Consider the following 27,924-nt stretch of genomic DNA (forward strand, 5'->3'; position numbering starts at 1 on the left):
GATAGATTCGGCTGCAGTGATTTTACTTCATTGAATTTTCTTAACAAAAGTTTATGTCTGAAGAAACAAATGCTTTATAAAAAGGTTTGTTTTAATGATAATTACAAAATGATTAACATTCTTACTATCAACGACAACTAATACAAGAAGATAGTTAATTTAAATAGATTACTAAAATTAAATAATCGTATTTGTTGAACAAAATATTTCGAACAATACTTTATGATGCATTATTACACAAAAAAAAATATTATTTCTGAAATGGCAAAACATACAAGAAAATTAAACAAATCTAGCTTGTTGATGATCTCATACTTCACTGATATTCAAGAGTAAATGATATGTTTAATGGGGTACAAACTGCAGATTGAATTTGATCATGTCCTGCTTCAAAGTTGTTCATGTAAATTAATTAGTATTTAAACCAATCCTGTTGCATATTTTAGACTACATTGTTGTTTAAGAACGTCTTCTAAAAGTGTAGTTTTATATTTGTCCCAGTCCACCTTCGTCTGAAATGTGTCTTGGAGCTTTGATTCCGTTGGGTACGGCCTTAGTTCTTCTCGGAGAGTTCTTCGAAATCTGTCATTGGCGTATTTCAAGAAAACTTTCTTTGAGAGCATTACTATCTCAGCACCTCGGCTGACCTGTCAATGAAACAAATAACATGTTATCTAAATATTGAAAGGTCTCTTAAATGATCACCGCTATCATAATTTGTCTAAGTATTATTTGCGATATGTTGGAACTATTTTTGGTAAAATGCAGTTTTATGTGATACAACAGTTATCGCCTGAAAGTCATGATATTGAATTGACGTTGCTATGAATTTACACTGTAGTAATTTCTGAAAGTGTGTTTGGCATTTTATTTTTGTTCTTTTTCTTAATATTTAGAACAATTCATTGTTATATCAGTAGACGGTACTTCAGTGTTGATCGACACGAAATATCATTGATTTTAATTTGTCCTTATTAAAATTCAACTGTTTACAAAAATTTGCATTGTTCAAACACTAAGGATTTTCAACCCAAGAAAAAGCTTTTCTTTAGTTGTTACGCTAATTTGAGTTAAACGTCACTGGTTACCTTTGTTAACAATATGTTAAATGGCGTACAAAGGTTCATAAGCCTAGTATCTTTGAAATTTGTCACTTTTTGAATACACGTACGACAGCATAATAACTGTTATAAATAGTAATGTACAAACCAAGCATAAAGGTGGCGTTTCATTCATCAAATCCTCAACGTCATCTGAACCTGATAAAGTATTCAGTCCCTGAAGATATATGTAATGTTTAATGAAGTCGATATCATATTTTTATAATAGAATCCATATCATTTATTAAGTAATACTAATTATTTTCATGAGTGTATGTATGGCTATCATAATATATCAAATGTCACAAACTAATGGTATATGGACACAAAATTAATTAGAAGCAATTGGAATAAGAGATTGAGTAGAAGATGGCATTTGATACCATGTGCAAAATAGCGCAAGACTCTTGGGTTTTTAGAAGCCTGTAAAGTCTCAACAGCTTGAAACCCCTCTATTGCAGATATTTTGAACTATGCGATACTAAAACATGACAGTACTGAAATTAGCAAGGAACGTTATAAGTTGTCAAGTTCTTAACAGTCAATACTTATAAGTGCGACCAGTAAGGGCAGAAATTGTACGAATATGATTTTAATATGGTGTTTGTGGAAATGAATGTTAAATTAATGTTAAAAAGAAAACAGACAAAAGAATGATCCAAACAGAGGTGTAAAATATCCTTCCAATGTCGGATAAGATGCCTTCACTGAGCAGTGATTTACCTAGCAGTTTTACTATTAAGACTTTAATTTAGATATTGAAAAGTGCAATACTTTCATACAAAAACAATTTAAATATGCACAATATTTTATCGAGATGTTTCTATTGCAAATTTGTTAAATAATGTTCAACGTTCGGATCAGCGCTTGCATTTAGCAATCTTTTGATCTTTAAATATTTGATTCTGGGAGCTCGAACTAAAAGTTAGTGAATGCATGTACTCCGATCCAAAAGAGACAACAACCCAACAATAGAAAAAAACAACAGCAGAAGGTCACCAACAGGTATTCAATGTATCGAGAAATTCCCGCACCCGGAGGCGTCCTTCAGCTGGCCCCTAAACAAATATATACTAGTTCAGTGATAATGAACGCCGAACGCCATACTAATTTCCAAATTGTACACAAGAAACTAAAATTAAAATAACACAAGACTAACAAAGGCCAGAGGCTCCTGACTTGGGACAGGCGCAATAAATGCGGCGGGGTTAAAAATGTTTGTGAGATCTCAACCCTCCCCCTCAGTATGTTTAGATATTGATTTTTACATTATATGAGAGAATTGTCAGTATGAGAACTTTATAAATGTAATTTTGTGGTTGGTATCAATACTTTACTACATATATTTGCTTGAAGAGGGTTTCTTTAACCTCCCACTATTGAAATAATAGTACTCACAAATACATCTTTTGCCTGAAGTAACTGTACATGTACAAAAACAGAATTCTTTCTGACTGTGCAAATTTCCTCTGATTCTGGAACATTTTTCTTCAAAGGAGCCTCTTTTTCAATCATTGAAGCTGTTGGGAACATCTGATACCAAAAATATATAGTTGATGTAAAACATATATGTATTCAAACTAATCTATGCACACACCCTTATTAAGAAACAAGTATGATGTAAAATATATACATTTATTAAAATACATTTGTATCCACACAGGTAATTGCATTTCCCTTATCAGAATATTACCAAGATGTAAAATGTGAATGCTTGATGTATAACACATTTGAACTTGAACGGATCATTTCAACTCTCTTTCTTATAATGACATCGTTGAAGAGTATTAATAAAACTGACATATTAAAGAAATATAAAAGAATTTTAAGTCGTGAGATAAAGACAGGGAATGCGTAAAAAAACAGCATCACAACAACACAAAAATCTGATGACGTCAACACACTGTCTTCAACAGAAGACGGGTGCATACAAATTTTAATAACATGTAGTAGTAGTTCCTATAATCAGATATTGTCGTAAAACCGTTTTTGGTGTTCTATTGGTTTATTTCAAATTATAATTGTCCGCATATTTTTACAGTTTTAGGTATTTGCTAACACTGCTTCCCAGAAAAACGTTACTGGTTTGTGCGCAATCTTCATCCAAATTACTTTGGTATCTTATAATTTTGTATTAATAGTTAGACTTTTCCAAATTTCGACCATTAGCGTTATTAATGAAAATTATTTAACCTTAACTTTGAAGGTGACTACAATCGGTATCTTACTAGTAACACTACAGTTAACGTTTGAAACATGCACAATTTGTTTCGACTATCAAATCAAATTCCCGACCATTTCAAATAGGTCGGGATTTTAATCGATATTACTCGACTGTTGTCTGAAACATAGAAAACAGTCCGTACTTGAAATTGACCCTAATCTTCAACAAACTAAAGAGTCTGGACGCATACTCGACTAGGCTGAGTAAAGGCAACAGTAGTATACCGCTGTTCGAATTTCATAAATCGATTGAGAAAAAAAAAATCCGGGTCACAAACTAAAACTGAGGGAAACGCATCAAATATATGAGGAGAACTACGACACAACAGAAACACAACATTAACATGTAACACACACAGAAACGAACTATAATATAACAATGCCCTTTTTCCTGACATGGTACATGAGATGTTTAGAAAAAAATGGTGGGTTGAAACCACTATCGCTCTATATTCGACTGTTTGAAAGGACTCAAATGTCTGAAACATACTCGGCCAAAGTCTGAACCAAATTCGAACAACGCTTGTATCATACTCGATAAAAGATTGAACATTACTTGACAAATCAGCTGACTTTATCAATCTTAAATGTATAACTATAATTTATTCATCACTAAACCACTTTTTTGTTCGAAGTTTGTTATAAAAAATATAGCTTACTGAAATTTCTAGCCAACGGAAAACAAGACACCAAAATTGGAGAGATAGATTTCAAGTATATTGAGGATTCATAAGACTTGGTCGGATATGGCTCAGACGTGATCTAATATGGTCCAGACGTGGTCTAATATGGTCCAGACTTGGTTGTGTATAGTTTAGATGTTTTGAATGGTTATAAACAAAAGTCGGGGAAAATCAAGTACAATTCCAACCAATTCAGAATGATCTAGTAAAATTCAGAACAATCGATTACAAGTATTGCCTTTTTCAGACTTTAACCGGTTTAAATGCATGTATGATGTGTCAATGATAAGAACTTGGAAAAATAAACAATAATTATGTTAACTATTTTCTTTTTTGTTTCTTAACGTGCTAAGTGACAATTGTCGGTAATCGTAATGTCAATCTTTAAATGAACTAGAAACGTTTATATATTCTTAATTTGTTTAAGCGTTTCTGAAAAGACTCCTTACATCAAATGTTTTACCAGAAAAAATACAAAACTATAAATTCAAACATCAAATAAATTCGTACAGTACCTTATAATTCGACAAAAGCAATAAAGCATATATACTTACTTTTAGTTCAAAAAAATGTCATGTTCTTAATTTTGAAATGCGTGCGTTAATAAGATTATGTGTTAATTAAAGAAATAACGTATTAGTTTCACGACAGAATTAAGAATTTTATAACATAACAGATAGTCATACAAAAAATAAGAAAAATCTATAAAGCAATTAGAAATTAGTAAGCATGCAGTCAGATATTATAAAGCAAAATCAAATAAATGCAACATCCTTAAATATTTGTTAAAGGTTATATGGTATACGAGGTAAACGATGATTTGAGTTGGAATTACAGGTAAATGCTAGCCTTGTTATAGGAAAGTGGTTAACCGTGGTTAGTTAGATTTCCCCACGATAATACTTATGCACCTACGTAGTGTGGTTTCATCTTCAGCATTGATAACATTCGGTCATTAAACGTGCTAGCTGAAACTCCTTTAGATCCATAATTTGTTGAATGTACTGGAGGCATAATTAAAACGTCACTACTCTTAACAGAAGTTATATATGTTGTACCGTTGTCTTCAGTTTCGTCTTTTATGCAAGTTAATTGATTATTTAGCTCAAGTCTAGGTAAAGCTGCCATTTGTTCTTTCTTTTTCTTCTCATTTTTCTGTTTTATTTGTCGATCTCTTTCTTCTTCCTGATCACCTGTCTTCTTTTCTTTCAAAGTCTGGTAATTTTAAGTCATATATTTGACAATGTAACTACATGAACCAGCGGGATATGTAATAAACGATGACAAAATATAGATTTGAAACATACTAAAAATGTTTATACATGTATGAACTTATTTAAGAACAATATTACAATTTCTGACTTGGGTTCTCTGAATCTAATGTATTAGCCCCCTAATTTCCACTTCCTTCACTTGGTCCCACTTCCGTATCCCTTACTCCAAGACTGGAACCTCTATTTCAACTTCCTTCTTACACCGTTTCCCCTTTCAGACTCCCTCTTCCTGTCCGATCTTTTTTATGTTTCCTTACCCCTGTTCACCCCACTCACCTCCCCCCCCCCCATTCTTGAATTATTTTTGTAAATCAAAATTCTTATTAACATATATATGACTTTCAGGATTTCCTAAACTATTATGCATCGAATTGGGAAACATAGGACACTTTCAAATTCATCGACAGATTTGAAAATCTATAAACTACTGTCCTATTTTTGTTTAGCTCTTATATCGACTTAAAATGTGTTAAAATTGGGATTGGACAGGAATATTGTTACAATGTTCATGCATGATATTTACACTCGTATTAATTGACCGAGGATACGAATAACTCTAAAACTAATCAATAAAAACAAATGCTAAACTAAAACACAACTACAATATCAATACATTTATTGAGGGGTTCAAAATATATTTGGATTTGGATTCAAACTTGAAGCATGCAATAAGTGATTATCTAATCGGGAATCTAGCTTTTTGATTGTTCAAATTGTGCAGCTAAATCTAAAATTGACTTTTAAGCCATTTACCTGTTTCAATTTTTCATAATACTTTGACATTTCTTCAAATACTTCTGGAGTCATGACAAACTTTCGTTTATGTGCAATGCCAGTGTCTACTCTTGGTGCTGAAAATATAAGAAAAAGTTTGGATATGTATTACTGAACATAATGATATTAGTACTATGGATGGTATCTTTTCATGCAGATGTTTTCTTTTTTAATAATATCAGAAAGAAAAAATGTAAATGTTAAGAGAAATAGCAATGATGATATTGTCTGTATGATTGTATCGGTTGTTATATTTTATCAAAATTCATTAAGTATCAATATTTTTAGTTTTTTTTTAGTTGAATAGTTTCGTTCATATAATTTCGAAACTTAATTATTGTATCAAATTTATATTATATTTAGTATATAACTGCAATTTTCAACATAAATCAGGAATATAAATTAACAACTATCAACACTTTAAAATAGACATTCAAACACTTACATGCACCCATACCTAATTCAGGTAATATAATATCACTGACAGGATCAGGATGGATATAGCTCTGGCCAGCTTTCCGAGCTCTTGCTGCTTTCAAATCCTTCATCACCTCACAGGTTCCCTGTGTATGAATTGTGTCATGAATAATTTAAGTTATAAATGTTCACTTCAGGGTATCACAATGTTTTCTATCAGTATCGATTTTCAAAATCATGGACGTGAAACTCATTTACAATACTCATCAAAGATACCGGGATAAAAACAAAGTGTACATTAGATGCATCTTTCGTCCACAAAATACTCATCTGTGCCGCTCGAGTAAAAAAAATGCAAAATACATAACGAACCTATAGGCTTTAAGGGCTAAAAGGACTAAATGAACTGTACGCATTAATTTATTATATTGCAGTAACTTAAAATGAACAACAAAGGAAAACAAATTCAAATGTATAACAAATGGAAACTGCGTGGTTACATAGTCGGACAGTTTATTAATTAAAACACATTGTTTTGCATTGCATAAATAAACTCATTAAATATACCAGGATTGAAATTTTGTATTTACTTTTTTTTTAAATGTGAAAGATTTGTTTCCCTTTTGTCATATGTCGATACTTACCGATTTCACACAATATAACCATTCGCTTGTTCTACCATTTGGTGTTATCAGACTCCCTCGCCTGTTAAAATATAGGTAAATGTTAAGTATCACACTAACTTTACCTTAAAAAATTTAATACATAATCTTTAGCGCATACAAATTATTGCATGAAATTAGAAGCATCAACAATAATAGCATAGAACTTAAATGGATAAAATGTTTAAACAATATCTATAGTTGAATAGACATAATTGTAAACCTGTATATGGCATTTTAAACCTGATACCTTTTTTTAGCTATTACTCGTGTGTTTCTCTGTCTTATATTTTCTCCCATTTATTTTTATTGTAATCCTGTCATGTTATGTTGTAATTTTAATGTTATATTTAACATTGCCACCAAAGCGGGAGGTTTGGCATGCCACAAAACCACCAAAAAAATCTTAAAATGTCCTGTACCAAGTCAGGGAAATGGCTATTGTTATATTATAGTTCGTTTCTACATTTAAGTGTGTGTGTTACATTTTAATGTTGTGTTTCTGTGTGTCGTATTTTTCCTTTTATATTTGATGCGTTTCCCTCAGTTTAAGTTTGTAACCCGGATTTGTTTTTGGCTTTTTTTTTCTCAATCGATTTATGAATTTCTAACAGCGGTATACTACTGTTGCCTTTGATTATCGTTGATAATAATAACAAAAAGTTGTTCTGTAATTAATAAAATCTTGTCAATTTTCAAATAACTTATGCATATAGTAACTACTAGGAATATGATCTTGGTCCTATTACTATACCCATGTAATGACAGACAGAAACAAAAAGCGATATTGTACAATATAAGGTTAAGATACCGGTTTAATAAACAATTATTTTGACAAATCTGCTTTATAAATGATTTCTACTACAGTACATGTTGATGTCAATTTGCTGAAAGACTGATGTATCTGCTAAAAATAAAAATATGTTATGTCGTCAAAGAATGCCATGTTTTTTTTATATTGTTGAAAGGCGACATTTATTTATCGATGTTCAAATCTCTTGAATCTATGGAGAAGATAAATATCGAAGTAGAAATAACAGTTCTATAATACAATGAATGACTTACTTGAAATAATGCAGAATGCACGTCCCCGGTTCATTGACTAAACATTCAATTGGCCATTGTGACAAAATGGGAACTTGTCTGTAAAAAAAAAAATGTTAAATACAATTAAAAGTTCAAATATCAGTAACGGAGCTAAATGCTTATGAAATTCATAGAATATTTCCTTATAAAACGTTCCAATTAACTTTATTTAAGAAAATCTGAACTACATAGAAGAAATGAAACATATATCTAATATACAATCTTGATGTGATACATATTAATTTTGTTTTTCGTTCATTTGTTGTACATAAATCAGGCCGTTAGTTTTCTCGTTTGAATTGTTTTACTTTTTTTTATTTCTGGGCCTTTTATAGCTGACTATGCGGTATGGTCTTTGCCAATTGTTGAAGGCCGTACAGTGACCTATAGCTGTTAATTTCTGTCGCATTTTGTCTATTGTGGAGAGTTGTCTAAATGACAATCATTCTACATCTTCTTTTTTTATATATCATCGGGGATAATAAGTAAAGCCATATTTACGGAAATAAGGTAAAAGTGTCAACATGGGTTGATAATTTAAGTGTTGAAGCATCTGATTTGAGACAGCATATACTATCTTATGACAAATGTGCAGTTATCTTACCGTAAAAATTTGACATGCTCTGCTTCTTCGTCTAGGTCATCTGCATGCATGAATATAGCATTGAAATCTTCTTTACCGATTACTAATAATTCCATTGGCGTTGTGCTTTCAACAGTTGCTGTTCTTTTTGTGTTGAATATCAAACCAATTTCCTTTAATGAAATGAAAGTAAAATTATTTACAATATTATCCAAGATATATGATATCTGCATAGAGGATAAACATTTAAAGGGGCACTAGCTGTTAAATTCGTGGTCACCGATTTGACTCAAATACTCATATTTGATTTATAATAATGTAAAACATTTATCCAAACTACTAAAAGTATAAAATAAACAGTTTACAGAGCATGGGGTATATAATATGTAGGTTCGTTTCGTGTGTATTTTAGTCCAGACGCCATCTAATTAAGTATCGATTTGACCTCAGATGACCATATAAGCGATGTAAACAGGAATAAAGATATGAATAGATGAATAGATTAAACCAACACGTGCAATTGGATTTTTTTAGGTATGTTTGAGTTTATTTTATAGATTAAAAATATATGTTTCTCATTGTTTTTAACCGTATAAGAATGATTTTATATGGATCGAATCAGTAATCAAATGATTTAACGTAGTTTCACTTTCATTGTTGACATTCTTTTTCTTTAAATAATCAGTACACGCACAATGCATGCGTTGTCAATCTCTAGCAAGGGGTTAAATTGAAGTTCACATGAATACGGATTTAATGAGGTCGACTTATTCACTTGCAAGTGAATGAGTAATTATCAATGTTTCTTCGCCTAATTTGACAAAATTGAACTATTTTGGCTGCTGAAAGCGAATTATTATTTCACTTATTCACTTTCATTATTGATTGAACAAAAACAAATCTTACTTTATTTTTAATATATCTCGTAGTTAGTGCCCCTTTAATGATAAGCATTATTTTTTTCATTAAATTTATTATCGACAAACTAACAATGGTAACGCCATAGCAAAAATACAGAACAAAAAACAAAACGTGTATTGAACAAAACGAAGAAAACGAAACACTGAGCAACACAAACACCACCAATACCGGGGTGAGTCTAATATCTGATCTGGAAGGAAAGCAGATCCTGGTCTACACATTACACCGTTTTTATTACGTATGTAAGTACAAATTGGCTGACAAGTCTTATACTGTTATGTCACTTTGACGAAAACAGGGCGTGATTGTCTTACGAAAAAACACATATTCGTCGTCTTTGTAAAAACAGATATTGAATAACGGACAACCACATTGTGTTTTCTTATAAACGCGTAAGGCCCGATTTTGATTTCTGATAGAATTGATGTAAATAATTCTTAAAGACTTGAAAGACCAAGTAATATATCATAATGCTGTTAGCGGACACTTTTGTAACTAAAGTATCAATTAATGGAAATAAAATCAGGAACACAGCTATGAGTATTCAAGATTTCCCTTTGCTATATGTATATATAGAAAATGCATGCCGATACTTTAACAGACACCATAAGAGATTTACATCAGTAGAGCAGATTCGCCTTACAGAACCGATGCACATGAGGATCCCCTAGTTTGGGTTGAGGCTCAAGTAACTTAGATTCTTTAAAAGATGTAACGGTATTTTTTAAGAGAGCAAATTTTTTTAGATGACGTTAAGATCAAAAGAGTCATTACAAAAAATCATAAATTAAAAAAAATCGAATGTACAAACATTTGGTCATCCAATTTCAATGTCAATGTTTGCTATCTGTTAATCGACAATTTCACTTTTATATTAAACAACTAACTAATGGAAAATGTGTTTACATTAAGCCCTGGTCACACCTTACCGGATAAGACGAACGGACGCCTAACGGATGAAAATAAAAAAATTCCATTGACAAATGTTATTTGTTTGGAGTCCGTTGATGTACTGACAAGATAAAACGGACGCGTAACGAATGCATACGGATATGCAACGTACGAGAACGGATGTCGAACGTACATCCAACGGACGAGTTCCGCATAAAACGGACACCTAACGGAAGCGTACCGGATAAAACGGATGAACAAGATATACGGAAAAATTAAAGGCGACAATAATATCACTTGTAAATCGCATAAATATTCAAAATGTTTCAGTGTAACTGGTTTTGGTTTTTTCTTCATAATGCTGCCAAAGGGCTGTGTCTGGCCTGAATAAGAACTGCTTGATTGTGAAGACGTGCCCTTACTCTAAGATCGATTATGAATAATAGGAATTCATGTACCTGAAAAATCTAATTGGTATTTCTGACGCGAAATTTTCAGTTGGCATTTATCCGTTTCAGATCCGTTAATCATCCGTTTTATACGTTATACGTCCGTTTGAAGTCCGTTTCACATTCGTTCAACATCCGTTTGATCCGTTAGACGTCCGTCAGAAGTCCGTAGGTGAATTTATCTGCCAGACCTCCAACGCATGTATAAAGGACACGTAACGGATACAAAACGAAAATGAAACGGACGAGTTCCGTACAAAACGGACGCCTAATGGACGTTCATCGGACATTTCATCCATTGGACGTCCGTTCAAAGTTTTGAACATGATCAACATTTTCCACCGGACAAAACGGACGTCGATGGATAAAACATACGCTTAACGGACATGCAACGGATATGGACGGACGTCTGACGGATAAGAACGGACGTCTAACGAACATGAACGGATTGAATAAAAGTTATCCGTTAGGATTCCGTTCGAGCTATCCCTTAAGGTGTGACCGAGGCTTTAGATATATGTTTACAAATATACTTTACATATGATTGGCCATATGAAGGTTTTAAAAAAAAGCACTCATATGTGACAAGTACTTTTCATCTTAAAACAGAAATGTAGACAAATACTTTGTATCTTGACAAATTAAGTAGAAATAATCAATTTTGATGAGGTTGTTTCTTCATATTTCATATTTTAATAGTTCATAATAGTGTATTAATGTAGTGATATCTGCCGCACACTTAGAATCTAATATTATCAGAAAACAATAATGTAGTCCTGTATTGAATCAGTCAATTAAAAGTGTGATCGTCGGTAATCAAGACACGTCATGTGCTAATCACAGCATCATTTCTTATAATTTGTTTAATGTTCTTGAAGCTTTAAGAATATTAACGTACTCAAATGATTGATGGGTAACTAACAGCTCCTTATCGGTTAAACCCTTTTAAAATGAATCTGGTATTTCCAAAGTTAATAACAAATGAAATCGACGGTGACTGCACGCAGTAACCTATTAAACGGACCAAACAATAAATTGAAAGTCCAACATCATGGAGCTATCTGAATGAAATAGCAGAAATTAATGTATAGTCGTGTCGATATTTAAATAAAACGTCTACGAAAATGATTCTAGAAAAAAAAACAGATCGTCGATTTAAACGAATAATATTAAAAATCAACTACTATTGGAGTTAATCTACGAGTTGTAATTCTTTAAATCTACGACACTACAGCTACTGGAAAGGAATTAAACAATTAACAATAAGCATCAACAAAGTAATCTTGCGAAACAACTTACATCACTGGCTTTAACCATTCAAACGTACACACATGTTTGATCCATTGGTTTGTACGAACATTGCATTTTACATGCAATAAAAATTATTCTTCCTTTTTAAATTTCATGTTGCATAATACTGTACTCTGTTTGATACTAATCATGCTAAATTACCACGATTCTTAAGATGCTCTCATGCAAAAAAAATGTATAAAGTCAGGAATATGACAGTTGTTGTCCATGTGTTTTGTCATTTGATTTTGCTAGCGATTAGAGTCTTTCCGATTGAATTTTCCTTGGAGTCCAGTATTTATGTGATTTTACTTTTTTCTAGTAGTTGGAATTACTAGCAATGAATTTATGAAGTGGAATTTTGAATACGTTTCCAGATACCTAGCGTGATGGTGACATTCAAACACACACAGAAATATGATTATTCATCATGTATTGGTCGTTTTGTCTGGTATGTTATAAGTTGGAACTATTACCTATTCGGCAGAACATTGATACAAATATATGTATATGTATAAAGAGATATCATTGGTGAAAATTGAAGCATTTAAATACCGACATGTATCATTATCATCAAATTACCTAACTGCCCTTCACAGTTGACGAAATGTGAAATCCGAGTATTGAAATCGAGGTTATGCGGTTTAATCAACGTTCTAAATGACAAAGCAATTGATAATAAAATCAAATAAACTAAGAGCAAGCTAATTAAAGTACTGATCATTTTGTCTTCTTGTGAAACTCATGTCAAAAACAGGAGTTTTTATCTTTTCGTACTTTTTATTAAAATGGACATTGAAAAGTTTTAAACTGTATCAAATTCTTTAAAAACAATTTCAATTTTTTATGTCAAGCCGTTACATTCGTATAGCATGTAAGCTACAGAAGTGCAATAAAGAGATAATCAAATATTTGAAATTTGACATTGAGTGAATTATGATATAAGGAGATAACCAAGGTAATTATTACGCTTAATCCGATAAATGGTGTAGTGAGACTACCATACTTTTTCCATAGAAACTAACCATTATCGAACGGACATTTTGAATGCGATAGTCCTTATCTTTATCTCATTATCATGTCATTGAGTGTTTTTCTATTCACACACTAATTCATTTCCGTGTATACTCCTGGTGTCAATTTTAAACAAATTGTATCTTGAAAACAAACTATGACACTTATACGTGTATTACATATTTTTGAAGATAACTCGATAGTAGAACCTAATTTTGGCAAATCATAAAAATTGATATTTTTTAATTGATACTTCATTCAGATCCTGTCTTCAGTTATATCAAGAGTATTTCGGATAAGGCATAGTAAATCTTTCATTTCGAATCTTGAGTTTTAAAGTCTGATAATAAAATTAATAAAATTCTTTTCAGCATATAATAAGTCGCCTATATACAATTAAAATGGTTTTACTGATCTTGGTACGAGCTCTATATGTGCTACTCAAATAAACAAAATCAAAGGAAGAATACAACATAAAAAAATACTACACAGTCTAAGGATGTGTTATAACATTACCCCATCTTCCCAAGAAAACTGTAATAAATAAATGAATAATAACGAATTAGACTTATAATACGTGTGTTTACTTTTGAATAAAATGTCCTGATCAGCTGACGTTCTCAAGTTATACTTGGTCTATTGATCTAAAGATGAGAAGTACGCTGGTAATTTATTGCTTTCAATTCAAGTCTTAACAAATGTGCTGAATGTTTAACTTATGAAACAATTTACCCAAACTTTATCTTTTTTATATATGTTTGCTTGAATTTTGAGAGGCATGCAAATCAAACATAATTTGATAAACAGTAAAGGATATATTTGTCTGACCGCATTTGAAAGACATACAAATCGAATATAATTTGATAACCAGTTTAGGATATATTTGTCTGACCGCATTTTCAAAGACTTACAAATCAAATATTATCTGATATACAGTTAAGGATATATATTTTGACAACATTCTATAAGACATACGAATAGAATAATATATGATATCTTTGTGGAAGAGATATATTAGTATCAGGTGAAAATAATGAGTGTGTAAAATCTTGACATTACCCCAAAACTTTGTCCTTTAGTCAGTCTGGCTGCCACTTGCACTTTTGTTTCCCCAGTTCTTTCATTTCTCACCATCTTCTTCACGAAAGCTTTTTAAAAAAGGAATTTCTATAAATGTATCAAAATCTTAAATCTTTTTTTTTATGGAATATATATACAAAAGGAAGCTTAGAACTAGATTTTCAATTAACAAAAGTATTTTGCTACTTATATGACAACTACATCGTTATTTACAAAACAAGGATTAGCAACAAATTTCTGTTTATTTTATATTTCAAAATCGATTATTTCTCTAAACACAACAATAATTAAAAAAGTCATTGCAAAGAAAATAAGAAGCAGTTTTATACTTAAATATAATCAATATTAAGAATTTATACAGAAATTGGAAATTTTGAATTGAATTTTTAACTTACATAAATGGTGCTTATAACTTTTACCCTAATATATTATGGACATAGCAAAGATATTGTACATATTCCATGTAATTTTCTATTAAGGAATATAGATAGTTTGTTATTTGAACAACTTTGTGGTGTCAGAAATAAACTAATGTCACTCATATTCAGTTGAAATGATATACAGTACAAACCTGTGCCAGCTAAAATGAAATAAAATGATTCTGCGTTGTGGCCTTCTCGTAATATAACTTTCTTTGGACCAAGTCTGAAAATAATCATATTTTTTATTTTAAAATCATGAGTTAGAAATTTCAAGCCAAAACATCCCCTTTTATAATTAAAATTATATATGTTTTTTGTATAAGGAAACTTTTTACTTGATATGATGTTTTGTGACCATTAATCCTTTTTATTTATCAAATCATCGATTTGTATTTGCCTGTGAGCGGGAAAATCCAAGACAAACTACTACTTTTACAGAATAAAAGCCTAAATTAGATAACAGATTAACTAAATTCATACATTCATTTGAATATGCTATCCAAGCGAAAAATGTGGTAAATTAAATGACCTAAAATGACCTAAAACCTTCACTGTGAGCTTAGCATAAAATATATAAAAAAAGTCATGGGACTTGCTTGCCTCTTGTACGGGGCCTATACTCCATCGCCTTACTGCTGTCTTTAACTTTGTTAATTATAGACAAGTACAAGTGTGACATCTGCTTACCTTTTCCGGAGCACCTGAGATCACCCCCCAGTTGTTGGTGGTGTTCGTGTTGCTTTGTCTTTGGTATCTTATGTTGTATCTTGTGATCTATTATTTGTCTGTTTGTATTTTTCTTTTTTTAGCCAAGGCGTTGTCCGTTTATTTTCGATCAATGAGTTTGAATGTCACTCTCATATCTTTCGTCCCTCTTTTTTACCTTTCTAAAAGGTAATGAGTGCTTCTCAGTATTACGTCGACATGAATCCACAATTAATGATCGGGTCATGATAACCTATGATGGACTTGTACTCCTCATGTTTTGTATCTAATATTATCTGCTTTGAAGGACATTTTTTTTATTCCAAGCTGATAGAAAATTAGTCATCTCATATGACAACTAATTCTAACAGGTGTTTTTAAGAAATATTTTCATGATTGCGTGTTGCGTGAATACCGAATGAAACTAACTTCTTTAGACTCATTAGACTGCACAAGCAACCGTTTACAATCTACTCTTAATCTATTCTACGATTAAAATAATAACATTTAATGAAAAACAATGTTTCCATAGCCAAACCTTAAAGGCAGATTACATCTTCATATATTTTATTTGCTCTAATCTATCCAAAAAATATATAAAGTACATACGTTTGATACCATGCGACTTGGCATAGCCGTTCTTGTGTTCGAAGAGGATAATCAGCCAATGATTTTAAAGCTTGTAAACCATGCATAACCTGTTGGTAAAAATTAATCTATGTCATATTCTTATAAAATTGCTCCACGCTCTCGCTCTTTATCGTTAGTTTTTCGACTTTAATGACTATTTTGTCTTTCACTATTTTTGATTATTTCTAATTTCTGCCTACCACCATATATGAAAAAATATATTGGGAAGGCGTCATTCAGACAAGTAAAGACAAAAACATAGATTCTACATACTAGTTAAGGTCTTTTGTTCTAGGTCTCTAATTTAACTACATGTACAACTGTACCTAAAATCGAAATTACTTTTCTTCGAGAATATTTTTTTCTCTTTTTTTTTTTTAGTCTCATCCACCATGGTTGTATGTGTGTTTTTGGTTTGGTTTGTTTGTTGTTTTTGGTTAGTTTGGATTTTTTTTAGCGGGAGTCTCATCCATTGTAAGTGAGTTCTAAACATACACGAATTATGAAGATGCAATATTCTATTCAAAATTACCAAATATCTCTTAACATTTTGAAAATAGTTAAATATATTACTTGTTTGATCATATCTGGTGACCTGAAGCTGGCTCTCGTTGTCAGTGTTTTTCTATGTTCTACTGTTAAAGATATCTACAATTATAAATACAAAATGCTGTTGTTAGACAAATTATTTACGAACCTCGAAATTCAATAATCGTTTATTTAAAAATAATAATAATCAATTCCTAAAAATCCTTAGTGCTATGCCATTTGCTATCGCTCACATGTCGTCGCTATCTATTTTAGGGACTCTAATATGACGCCCTTTGTTTGTAAAACACATTATAAAACAAGAGTTTAAATGAATAATCATTAAAAAATAAAACATTTGTTTGTCGATTAGACGTTGTTGACTCGTAATAAATATAAAACCCGTCCACAGAGGAATTAGCTTCATATATGGTACATGCATTAGTTCAATAATTCTTATAACACAATAATCTCCAAAGACTATATAATCAGATGTGACTTAAAATACCTACAAATGTGGGAGATGAAATCAATATAACATTTAAACTTACAAATAATTTATTAAGCACAATTTGTTATATTGCAAATATTTTGCAACACATGCCTTAAATGACCGACAGTAGATTTTGGAGCTTGTAATTAATAGTTTTAGTATCATAAGCCTGTAGTTAGATAACCATTTTCTAACAAATCACAATCTTCAAATCACAAGAGGGACATGAGAAATAGTGATCAAAAGTTGAGGAAAAACAGGAATAAGCGTCTTCATATCCACAGTAAAAAAAACTTCATAAAAGTATTCTCTTTAAATTGTTTCTCGTTACTGTAAAACGAATTCAAAGTGATTATGTGTTTAAACTTTTATTACACCATATGATCTGCCTATTCTATTTGTTAAATAATGCATTAACTTGACCAATCATATGCAAAACGTCTTGTTATATTAATGACTTTATTTCTCACAAAACTTTGGTCTGCATACAATGTAACAAAACACACCTGTCAGCGTTACCCAATACTTGTCATCTCAAACTTTAGAGGTGACAAGATATGGTTTTCAAAAAATATTTAATCTCGTTTTAACAGCTTTCTTTTTCAAATTGATCAAATTTAGTTTAATAACAGACCTGCATATTTTTAAATATGAAATGTAACACATACAAAACAGAATAAGTGTTTTTATTAATTTTTGGTTGAAACAGAGAATTAATTTTCATAAAATGTATAGATATTTGCAATTCTCCTAGTATTATTGTGTTGGTATAGTTGAAGTGTTTGGTTTTACGACATTATACACATTGAAGAAACTTTTGAGACGGGTATCTATAATGATTATAAAAAAGAAGATGTGGTATGATTGCCAATGACACAACTGTCCACAAGAGACCAAAATGACACAGAAAATGACAACTTTATGTCACCTACAACGATCAAAGATCAAAGTCCACACCGCATAGCGAGGTACAAAATGCCTCGAAATGACAATGTAAAACAATTAGTTTATTTACACCTTACCTCTTTATTAGCCTTGTAAGCCTGTTTGTCAAACGATAGTCCTTGTTCTACCATAGCCTGTGATGTCTTTGCATTCACCGCTTCTTGTGCTATGTCAACAAAGGATTTCAGTTCTCTTTCTAGCCTTGAGCTTTCGCTGCTACTGCAAATTGTAAAAATAAATGTGTGTCATTTTGTATCTGTGCCAAAAAGTATCTTGTTGCATATCTATGTATCAAAATAAGTAAATAATTGATTGGCTGATTTTATGTGATTAATGCAACTTCCAGCAGTATTGGTTATTTTGTTGTAGCCAGTTCTTATTGGTGCAGGAAAATGGTAAAACTGAGAAAACCCGTCGAACTAATCGTGAAATCGAACCCACATGTCACGTGCAAAGTTCGATCTCACAACCACAGTTTTACAAACAATACGATGATGCAAAAGCAAGTCTAGAGTCTACACAACATCCAGTTATAAGATAGAGTCTACACAACATCCAGTTATCAGATAGAGTCTACACAACATCCAGTTATCAGATAGAGTCTACACAACATCCAGTTATCAGATAGAGTCTACACAATATCCAGTTATCAGATAGAGTCTACACAACATCCAGTTATCAGAGCACCGAGAGTAATACCACAATGATGCACTCTTTAAAACTCAAGAGCAATACCACCTCTGGGCATCAATAAATTTTAAAAAGAAGAATCGTCTATAACTCATACCCAAAGTACTTTAACTTGAATACCAAAAGGAAATAAACGAAGACAGTTCATGAAAAACTTGCAACCAATAAACTAATTAAATATCACATATAATCTAGCGTCAAGCTGCATAAAGCAGTTTTTAGAACATTCGTAATTGTTTTGATTTTAATTTGTACAAGCGTATAATATGACATTCAACACCACAAAAAACCAAACCTCCGCTGTTTTCAACATATAAAATACAATTTCCTTTCATTTGACTATAGAAAACTATAATGTATGATAGATGAGCCTGATTTTGTTTGAAAAGGTTTATTTATCATCCTTGTATTAAGCACTGTCTTCTCTTGACGCAAGGTAACTTCATTCTATTTAATATTTTGTTCGCTTATACCTGATTCTAAATGTCCAAAATATCTTAAAGCATCCTTATAAAAACTTTGGAAAGATGTAAAACACTGTTACATGTAGGTAAATATCATTGAAAGGGGTTTGTTTGACCTTAATACATCAAAATGGTTGCAAAACAGTGATAATATGTACAAATATTCTGCAACAATACTGATATGAAAACAACTTACTCCATGATAAGAAAGATCCAGTTTAGTACGATTAAAACTATCCTTCCAAATTTCCTGAAAAAAGCTTTTGCCTGTAAGAGAAAATTGTTTATGGATGAAAACTATGTTTGTAATGTTTTACCATAATAGTTATCAATGTCTTAAGTGTAACGAAATATAACGAAATTACAACAATGCAGGAACTGCTATATCTTCTGGAGCTCCTGAATTCCTCGAAGATTTGAGTTTCAATTTTAGACCTCATTGGTTTAGTTATAAATGTTTGTGCAGTGCTATTTTCAAATGTGTTGGTTCAATTGTTAATTTCTGTTTTCACCCCTTGTTATCATCTTACTTTTTTAATATTGTGCATGTTTTGTTGGGTTTTTTTTGATAAAAAAATAGACTAAAGTTATTGCAATACTGGTATCACTGTCCATAAAAGTTTGTAATAATAAACTATAACAGTAAACATAAGATAAGGTATTGAATAGTTTGATTTGATCAGTTATGCATATCGAAATTTCTTTTAAAATTATTAATAACAAGTTGGGGGCGATGTTGGTGATACAATGTATGTTATGCCTTAACATATGGTATTGTCACCAGTTTTCTGTGTCTTTTCTGTTAACTTTATATTTTCTCGTTATCTTATTGATATTTTCTCTGTTCCTTTTTCGTAAAGTTTATGAATTTAAAACATTGTTTTGTTTTTAAATTTTACATTTATTTAGATGAAACTGCATACATGAATGAAATCCGAACAACTTATTAAATGCAAAAATATGAATAATTTCTGGTAGACAATTATAAAAGCAAATAACAGTGGACATGGCATTTGTTCTACATCGGCAGATAAAAAACGTACAGCTTCTTTCACTAATTACAAACTTTCTTGAACGTGTAATTATTTTCGCAGTTATAGTTAAGATTCCATTTTCATATCATAATTGTTATCAATTTATGATTACTCATCGTTTTCATTACATTACAATTACGATTTTTGTATACTGATTCGGAAGCTGTTTTTGTGATTCAAATTCAATTTCATTGTTGAAAGGTGCAAAATTAAAATCCCTTATATAATGTATAAAATTGTTAAATTATCGATCAAGAATAGTAAAGATGTTTTTTCTTTATATACATGTACTTGGCATGTTTGAACTAATTCTGTGTATTTTTAAACAAAATTTAAAGCTTTATTTGTTAACAATAGCTGATTGGTAAAAATGTTATATGATTTCCTTAACAAATTACAATGTCTGACTTGGATGAAGAGTTGTCTCATCGGCACTCATACCACATCTTCTATATCTAATCATTATTGTAAAATATATGTCACTAAAATAACCAATTTGGCATTGGGTTCTTCGGTATGCGTATAAAGCCTAATCATTGAATAAAAGTCAATATTCAAAGTAATTAACTAAAAACTGATGGTCACTTGTTTACTTATCAACTGCACCACAAAGTTACTATATTTGGACCTGATAACCTTTTTTTTTTAATCGAGCATCATTAACGAGTCGTTGGGATTTCTCAGTTTTTCATATTCATATTGTCTATGATGATTTTATCGGAAATTCATGTTTGATATGAGACAAAAGAAGCCAAACAAACACGACCTAACTGAAAAGGAAAATCACATAGAAAACCATTACATTTTTCATATTATCGTACTCCCTCCTTCTTTCGTGATTATTTGTGTGAAGCGTTTTAACTTTATATAAGTTTGTACAACCTTCAAAACATTGACTTTGACTATAAATTCATTACCTAATGAATAGAAAACTCTGTTTAAAGTGCTTTTTAAATAGAAACAGGTAGTCCTTTTGTATGAATTTTTTTTTTTTTTGGCATACCGTTTAGTCTCGAATTAATCAATCAACATTCTAGAATTAAAACTTTTATGACAAACTGAATTACTTTCAATAATATCTATTTCAATATTTAGATTCTTTTTTCAACACAAAGTTGAACGCAGTTAAAGTTGAAAAAAGCAAATTATATTTTTGTTATAAAGAGATTTAACTATACAACTTTGGGGTAATATGTTTTTATACACACACACAGAATACGCAGATGCAGCATGCGTAGGTATGTATTTTTACCGCAAACGGTATAAGGTGAAATAATCAGAGGTTTGAAACAATCATGATTGATTGATTTGTGTTTAACGCCATTTTTAGTACTATTGTGCTATTTCGTGGGATCAGTTTTTGATAATGGAGAAAGCTGTAATGCATGCCAGGGAGAACCCTCTTGAAAATAAAAGCCTATTCAAATACATACTAACCTCTCCTGGTTTTGTAAATCTAGATGGCATATTGCTGGTACCAGCTTGTTCGAACAAATGCATTGTTTTCAATAATTGTGTTTTCTTGGGTCTTGCCTGTTTCATGTTGTCAAATTTTTGTTCTATAAAGCTTACATTTTGACGAAGTAGAGCAATCCGCTTAAATTTGTCAACTGGTAACTCTAATTTTCGTGATATTTTTTCTCTCATCTTTTTTATTGCCATCTGTTTAGATAATATAGCCATGGTCAACTCGTCTATATTGTGCACTCGTGATGCCCTGTGTTCAAAGACAGACCATGCCGCCATATTCCAAAGACCTGATAATGAAGCATGTTGTTTCTTTTTCATATATTCTACGAATTGTTTTTCGTCTTTTTCTGATAATCCATTCAAAGTATCCTCAACTTCGTACTGAGATATATTTAGGTGTTTGTAAATATTTTTCACATGCGCACCTGGGTCTATACGTTGATGTACTGCTGGAGACGTGTGATTTCGGATTCCGACAACTTCTCTGAATTTTTTCCGTAAATTAGCCTCATCATACACTGTTTTTAAGTCATAGCAATCTAAAAAGTTTGGCACTGTAGATGCACGCCGAGCAATTTCTTTTCTTAAGTTGTCTATTTTAGGTGGAATCTTATTAGAATCAGAACTCATAGCTGACGATATGCGATTGTTCAGATAATGGGAACTTTTATGTTGTCTTGACAGTATGCGTTTATGTTTGATAGACGGTGACACAACACGAACATTCTGCTTAATTCTTGATCTTTTATCAAAAGTCTCTTCGTTACCATCCTTGAATATATCCATTGCTTAACCTTATTAGTAATATATGATTTAAATTAAAAAATCTTTACTATGTCCCTGAAAACGAAAGAGGTTAAAATCAATATAACAAGGTCAAGAAAAATTGACAAGATAATATCTTAGTTGGATTATATTGAAATAAATTATTTAAATCAATCTAATAGTACAACTGGCAACATTTATAATTTCAATTCGAAAAATTAATTACTGAATTAGACGTATTTATAAAGATAAAACTATGTAACAAAAATCATATCTTCAAAGTATGTTCAAAATTGACAGGTTCAATGTCGACTATGACTTCATTCGAAAAAGTCTGTCTTTCTCTTGTGAATTTTCAATTCAAACTCTGTCACATCCAGGGAACTTTTATACTTTGATATACGGTACGAACTTTTTTATCATTGTTGAAGGTGGTATTGCTACCTGAAATTGTTCACATGTTTAACCTTTCTTTTTTGGGTTGGTGGATACCTCATTGTCAGTCATACAATTTCTCAATATTTTCTTAAAACATACTATCCACACTCATCTGTGTCCACACTTGTTTCATAAAAAAAATAGCGTATTTTTCGTATATTTCGACAACGATTACGACAGAAACAATACCTGCAGATGAAAAAAAAATTCGAAGGAAACTGCAGTGAGAATTTAATGATATAAAAAGAGAAAGGTTTTAATCGCATATAAACCCAAATTTACAAAGCCTAGTTATAGCACATGTTTGCTCTCATTGAAATATATGCCAGACAAAGCACATTATATGTTGTCACGAGAAACGAATCTTAAAAATACAATTAAACAAGAACGATGGATAAAATGAAACACATGAGAATCATAGCATTAAGTGTGGAGGTTATAGAAACGTCTTTTGAAATACTAAAAAAAACCCTTAATGCTACGTTTTATTCAACAAACATACATTCGGTTTTGTCATGCACTCAAAATGCACACGGTTCGTTCAATTGTATATATGTATTGTTTTGTTTGCGTTAAGGGAGGTACAAATGCATATAATATGTACTTGTAATATTCATGCTTCTTATTGAATTAATGTTTTTGTATCTTAAAAAAACATTTTTGAAATTAACTATTTATTTAGACCTCGAGTTATATATCAGACTTCTTTTATACCCGAAATCGTAACCTATTATACGAATGCAACATAAAGCATGTCAACTATGAGTATTATTTACTTCAAATTTTCACATTAATTTCTTTTCATTTTCTTAAAGAGATAATCATACGTTTTGGGCATTTAAACTACCAGTTTGATGGATGGTAAAAACGAAGATATAATTATAAAGCGGGTGCATTTAGATCTATTCGTTGATAAAAGTTAGGGGTTTAAATTTAACAGGGTCATTTAATAAGCAGAGTAATGTGACCTGATAAACATGCTGTTCAACATTTCTCAATTTCCTTTTCTGTTTTGTAGACATGGGGTTTTTTTCGGACATAATTTGTCAAAGAATCTTCCATTACAACGAAAATCGGCATTCCCGCAGACAAAAAAGATATTTCCGGTTTTTGACGACTTTTGTATAGAATAAAAGAGGTATAGTAGAAGGTTTTGAGTTTAGATGTGAATAAAAGTCAATAAAAAAAACCAAAATATATTTATATTTGTACATTTATTTATGAAATGACCACAATGAGAAAACTAAGTCTCTCTTGCAATTCTTCTAAACTGAGATACTAGTGGCGGATCAAGGGGGAGGGGTGTTCAGGGGGTTAGACCCCCCTTTTTTCCCGATCAATGCATTTAAATGGAGACACGCGGTTGGCAAACCCCTAGATACGACACGGCATTAGTTGTCGCTGTAAAGTATCTTCAACAGCTATGCCACAGCTATGCCACAGCTACACATACGATGTGAGTACTCACTTGTCGAACATCATCAATATATTTGAAAGTGAAATAACAAGATTTCAAATTGGCTAAACTTTTTTTTCTTGTTGGCCAATATCAAATCACATTACTCCACATTAATTATGTCAATAAAACAAAAATTTGTACGATATATATATACATGTAAATTTCCTAAATGATTGATTTATTTATTGTTGCTTGTTTAACCATCAATTACAATTATGTCATGCATATAGGCGACGAGAACAATTTAGTTTTTAACAATAACCAGTCAAATAAAAGGAAGGTTCTGAAAAGTAGGCAGTCCGGCAAGATTCCCATAGCAAATGGTAGGTTGAAAATGGTTAGGGGAAGATGTTTAGCTTTGCCATCAACCTATCGTTCCAATTTCATGGTCTAATAGCATGCCAAAAGACCTTGCTATACGTCCCAATTCCGACCGGACGTATATGTTTGATATGAATGGAGATATGATGAAAAGGTGGAATGATTTTTTGCGCTTTGAATTGAATTCAGTAATAAAACTCTATAAAACCGTATGTTCCAAATGTTCTGCAGACATTGGTCAAATATTATTGATGTGTTTTTCTTTAAATGTTAACCAACATTTTTTAGGGCTTGAAACATCTTGCTTTCAATGCTTATTTCCAAATAAGTTTCATTTTGAGGTCTTTAAATTAATCCATTTTGTAATAAGATATCGAACAAGGACTTAGGTTGCATAATAAGTAAAGTTTCTACAATAATGATATTAGGTATGTAATAAAACAGAAAATTATTTATCATTTAAATCATAAACAAAGCAGAAGTTGCGTTGTTAAACACCTATTATACGTTTCAAGATTAACGTAAAATGATTATATAACAATTAGTCCTTTTTATCAAACTAAAGACGTCTAATCCTTTTTATACCATAAATCACCTATTATAATTCATTAATAAAAGGTTTTAATTCCTTTGTCAATTGACATATACATTCATATATCGCTATATTTTAAGAAACTTGAAACGGATTCTGTCCATTGACTCTATAAAATGAAGATAAGTCAAATTTGCTTGCTTTACAAACTAATTTTATTGTTTTTGTCTAAACGCATAGTAATTGATATTATTTTGTCAATTCAGGAATTGGATGTTGTTGGAAAATTCGTGCGGGTTTTCTGGTAGGAGGGGGGGCTGATTTTCAGATTGACATTTAGTTTTGAATGATAAGTATAGACTTGTCAAGGGTTGACGACCTCTAGCGAATATGCGTACCTTAATTGCACCGATTATCTGCATACCGGTATTTCAGATGCCAATCAGAAATAAACTCGGTTAGTTCGAAATTTGGTTAAAGTAACCAATATAAATATAAAAAGATGTGGTATGATAGCCAATGATACACCTCTCTACCAGAGACAAAATGACGTAGAATTTAGAAGCTATAGATAAAAGTACTCCTGCAACAATGGGCAAATACACGTTCTGCATCGAAATTCATCTAAAAAAAACGAATTGACAAATGAATAATTATTCAAAAGAGAAAACTTATGGCTTGGTTAATGTAAATCTACTATAAATGAAAAACAATTAAGATGTACAGAAACAAACGTCAACCACTGATTTACAGGTGTCTGGCTAGGGACAGATGCATTCATAATACGGCTGAGTTAAACATGTTAGCTGGTATCAAACCCTCTTCTTAACCTTTGAGAGTCGTGCAACAGCACAAAACCAGAAATTAACTGTACAAAACAACAACAACAAACGAAACACATTCTATATAAACAACAACAAACATCAACCACTGAATTACAGAGGTCAAACTTAGATGATTAAGAGTAAAAAGATAGGCAACGTAATAAGGGTAAGAGTAGGCTAATCCAAGAGTCACTTAAAATCAGAGTGATATATCATCTTAGTAACACTTTAGTTAAATAGCGTACCAAATTCATTTGAAGTTTTAAACAACTTTGGTACTTTATATATCATATGTCATTGTTGAAGATTTACCCTAAATAAATTAAAAATACCAAATACTATATTTTAAACAAAAATATTTCAAAGTAATAATATTATTACAATACCCGAAACAATGTTGAGAGATTACTTTTTCATTCATATTTTATAGCCATTTTTACGTGATGTTTAGAGCAATTTTGATAACAGCTAATATTACAAAGAAAGAAATCAGAAACGAATCTGTTTTGATAGTAATTGATTTCAAAAATACAGTTTATACTGCAAGTGTTCTGATCAAAATGTATGGTAAAATCTCTGCTGTCGTCTGCTCAATATTTAGGTCTGAAGCGTCAGTTGTTTTCAGTCGTTCTGTGTGTTGATGTTGTCAGATTTTACGAAGTTCCCCTTTTTGAATGTTATAACACTTACGTTATACATGTACATGTGATATATTCCATATTACTTTTAATAAGAGCTTCAGCTTTTGTATTGGTTTTATTTTAAACCACTTGACTTAAACACAAACACTCTAAGCGGGATTCAGTAAGTTTGGATAAAAATCAAAATTTCTTTTATTATATTGAAATATCTGTAATTTAGATAAGTATCATGGTATTTATTGAATAAACATAACGTCGCTGGGCTTCTAAAATGTTGTAAATTACAAATTTTTCAAGAAAAAAATTTCTCACAAACAGGCTTTGAAAACTTTCGCGAAATGCATACTTCCAAAATGTCATATGTGAACTTGAACATTTTTGTAAATAGCAGTGAAATAAAAACGTTGACATTTCTGGATTATCCAAGAACTTAAATTATTTTCAGAAATGTACAATTATTTCCCCCCAAAGCCATTCTACAACGATTTTCAAGTTTTCATACAACATTTTGGAAGCAAACTTTACAAACAACTGACATTGGCAATTTTGTAATATGTCTTATTTCACACATTTTGATTGGTCTAACTGTATGCTATTTTGTGATACCAAAGATTTCCTCCCGCCCACACCATTGGTGTCAAAAAGTATTTTTAGCCAAAAAAGTCATATACGACATTTTAGAAGCCCAGCGACGATAAATGTTTTAAACTAGACATGGAATCAATAGATGAACACTTTTATGATGTACAAAAAAAAAAGAATTTTTGCACTTATTCATATATGACAAAGTTCCTACTCTCAGTGTCTTTCACTTAATATATTTCCTCCTTATGTGCATTCCAACTTCACAAATTTCGTATTGAACTAAGATTTTCAATTTAAACGGTGGGAGGAAAATTACTTTTAAAATGTAACATCACGTTTCGAATTTTGCCCAGATTTTTCCCTCCATTCCATATGAAATTAATCTTGTTCTACTTACCTCAATTTTAACACTACATCCCAGAAACAGCAAATGAATATCCTTTAACACGTGTTTCTTATAATAAAAATCCAAATAAAATACTATTGAAAACACATGTCATCCTTCTATCATAACAATACAAAAAATGTCTT

General features: G+C 31.2%; 1 protein-coding gene across 5 annotated transcripts; it reads right to left on the minus strand.

Annotated features, from left to right (window-relative positions):
- Window positions 1–73: 73 nt before the first annotated feature.
- LOC143085631 (uncharacterized) lies at window positions 74–27,924 on the minus strand. Of its 5 annotated transcripts, none has more exons than XM_076262099.1 (18): window positions 27,791–27,924; window positions 21,796–22,668; window positions 19,521–19,591; window positions 18,248–18,389; window positions 16,778–16,852; window positions 16,184–16,272; window positions 15,019–15,092; window positions 14,427–14,515; window positions 13,884–13,901; window positions 8,824–8,975; window positions 8,199–8,276; window positions 7,116–7,176; window positions 6,512–6,617; window positions 6,034–6,131; window positions 4,922–5,221; window positions 2,499–2,633; window positions 1,210–1,278; window positions 74–647 (listed from the first exon to the last, which is right to left on the minus strand). In XM_076262099.1, the coding sequence occupies exons 2-18, from the start codon at window positions 22,612–22,614 to the stop codon at window positions 420–422; spliced, it is 2,604 nt and encodes an 867-aa protein (XP_076118214.1). In that variant the 5' UTR covers window positions 22,615–22,668; window positions 27,791–27,924; the 3' UTR covers window positions 74–419. The 5 variants fall into 5 exon arrangements, with proteins under 5 accessions (XP_076118214.1, XP_076118213.1, XP_076118215.1 ...); XM_076262098.1 differs by having other exon boundaries at window positions 6,500–6,617; XM_076262100.1 differs by lacking the exon at window positions 13,884–13,901 and having other exon boundaries at window positions 6,500–6,617.

This window comes from Mytilus galloprovincialis, chromosome 8, assembly GCF_965363235.1.
Source record: "Mytilus galloprovincialis chromosome 8, xbMytGall1.hap1.1, whole genome shotgun sequence".
NCBI classification, from domain to species: domain Eukaryota; kingdom Metazoa; phylum Mollusca; class Bivalvia; order Mytilida; family Mytilidae; genus Mytilus; species Mytilus galloprovincialis.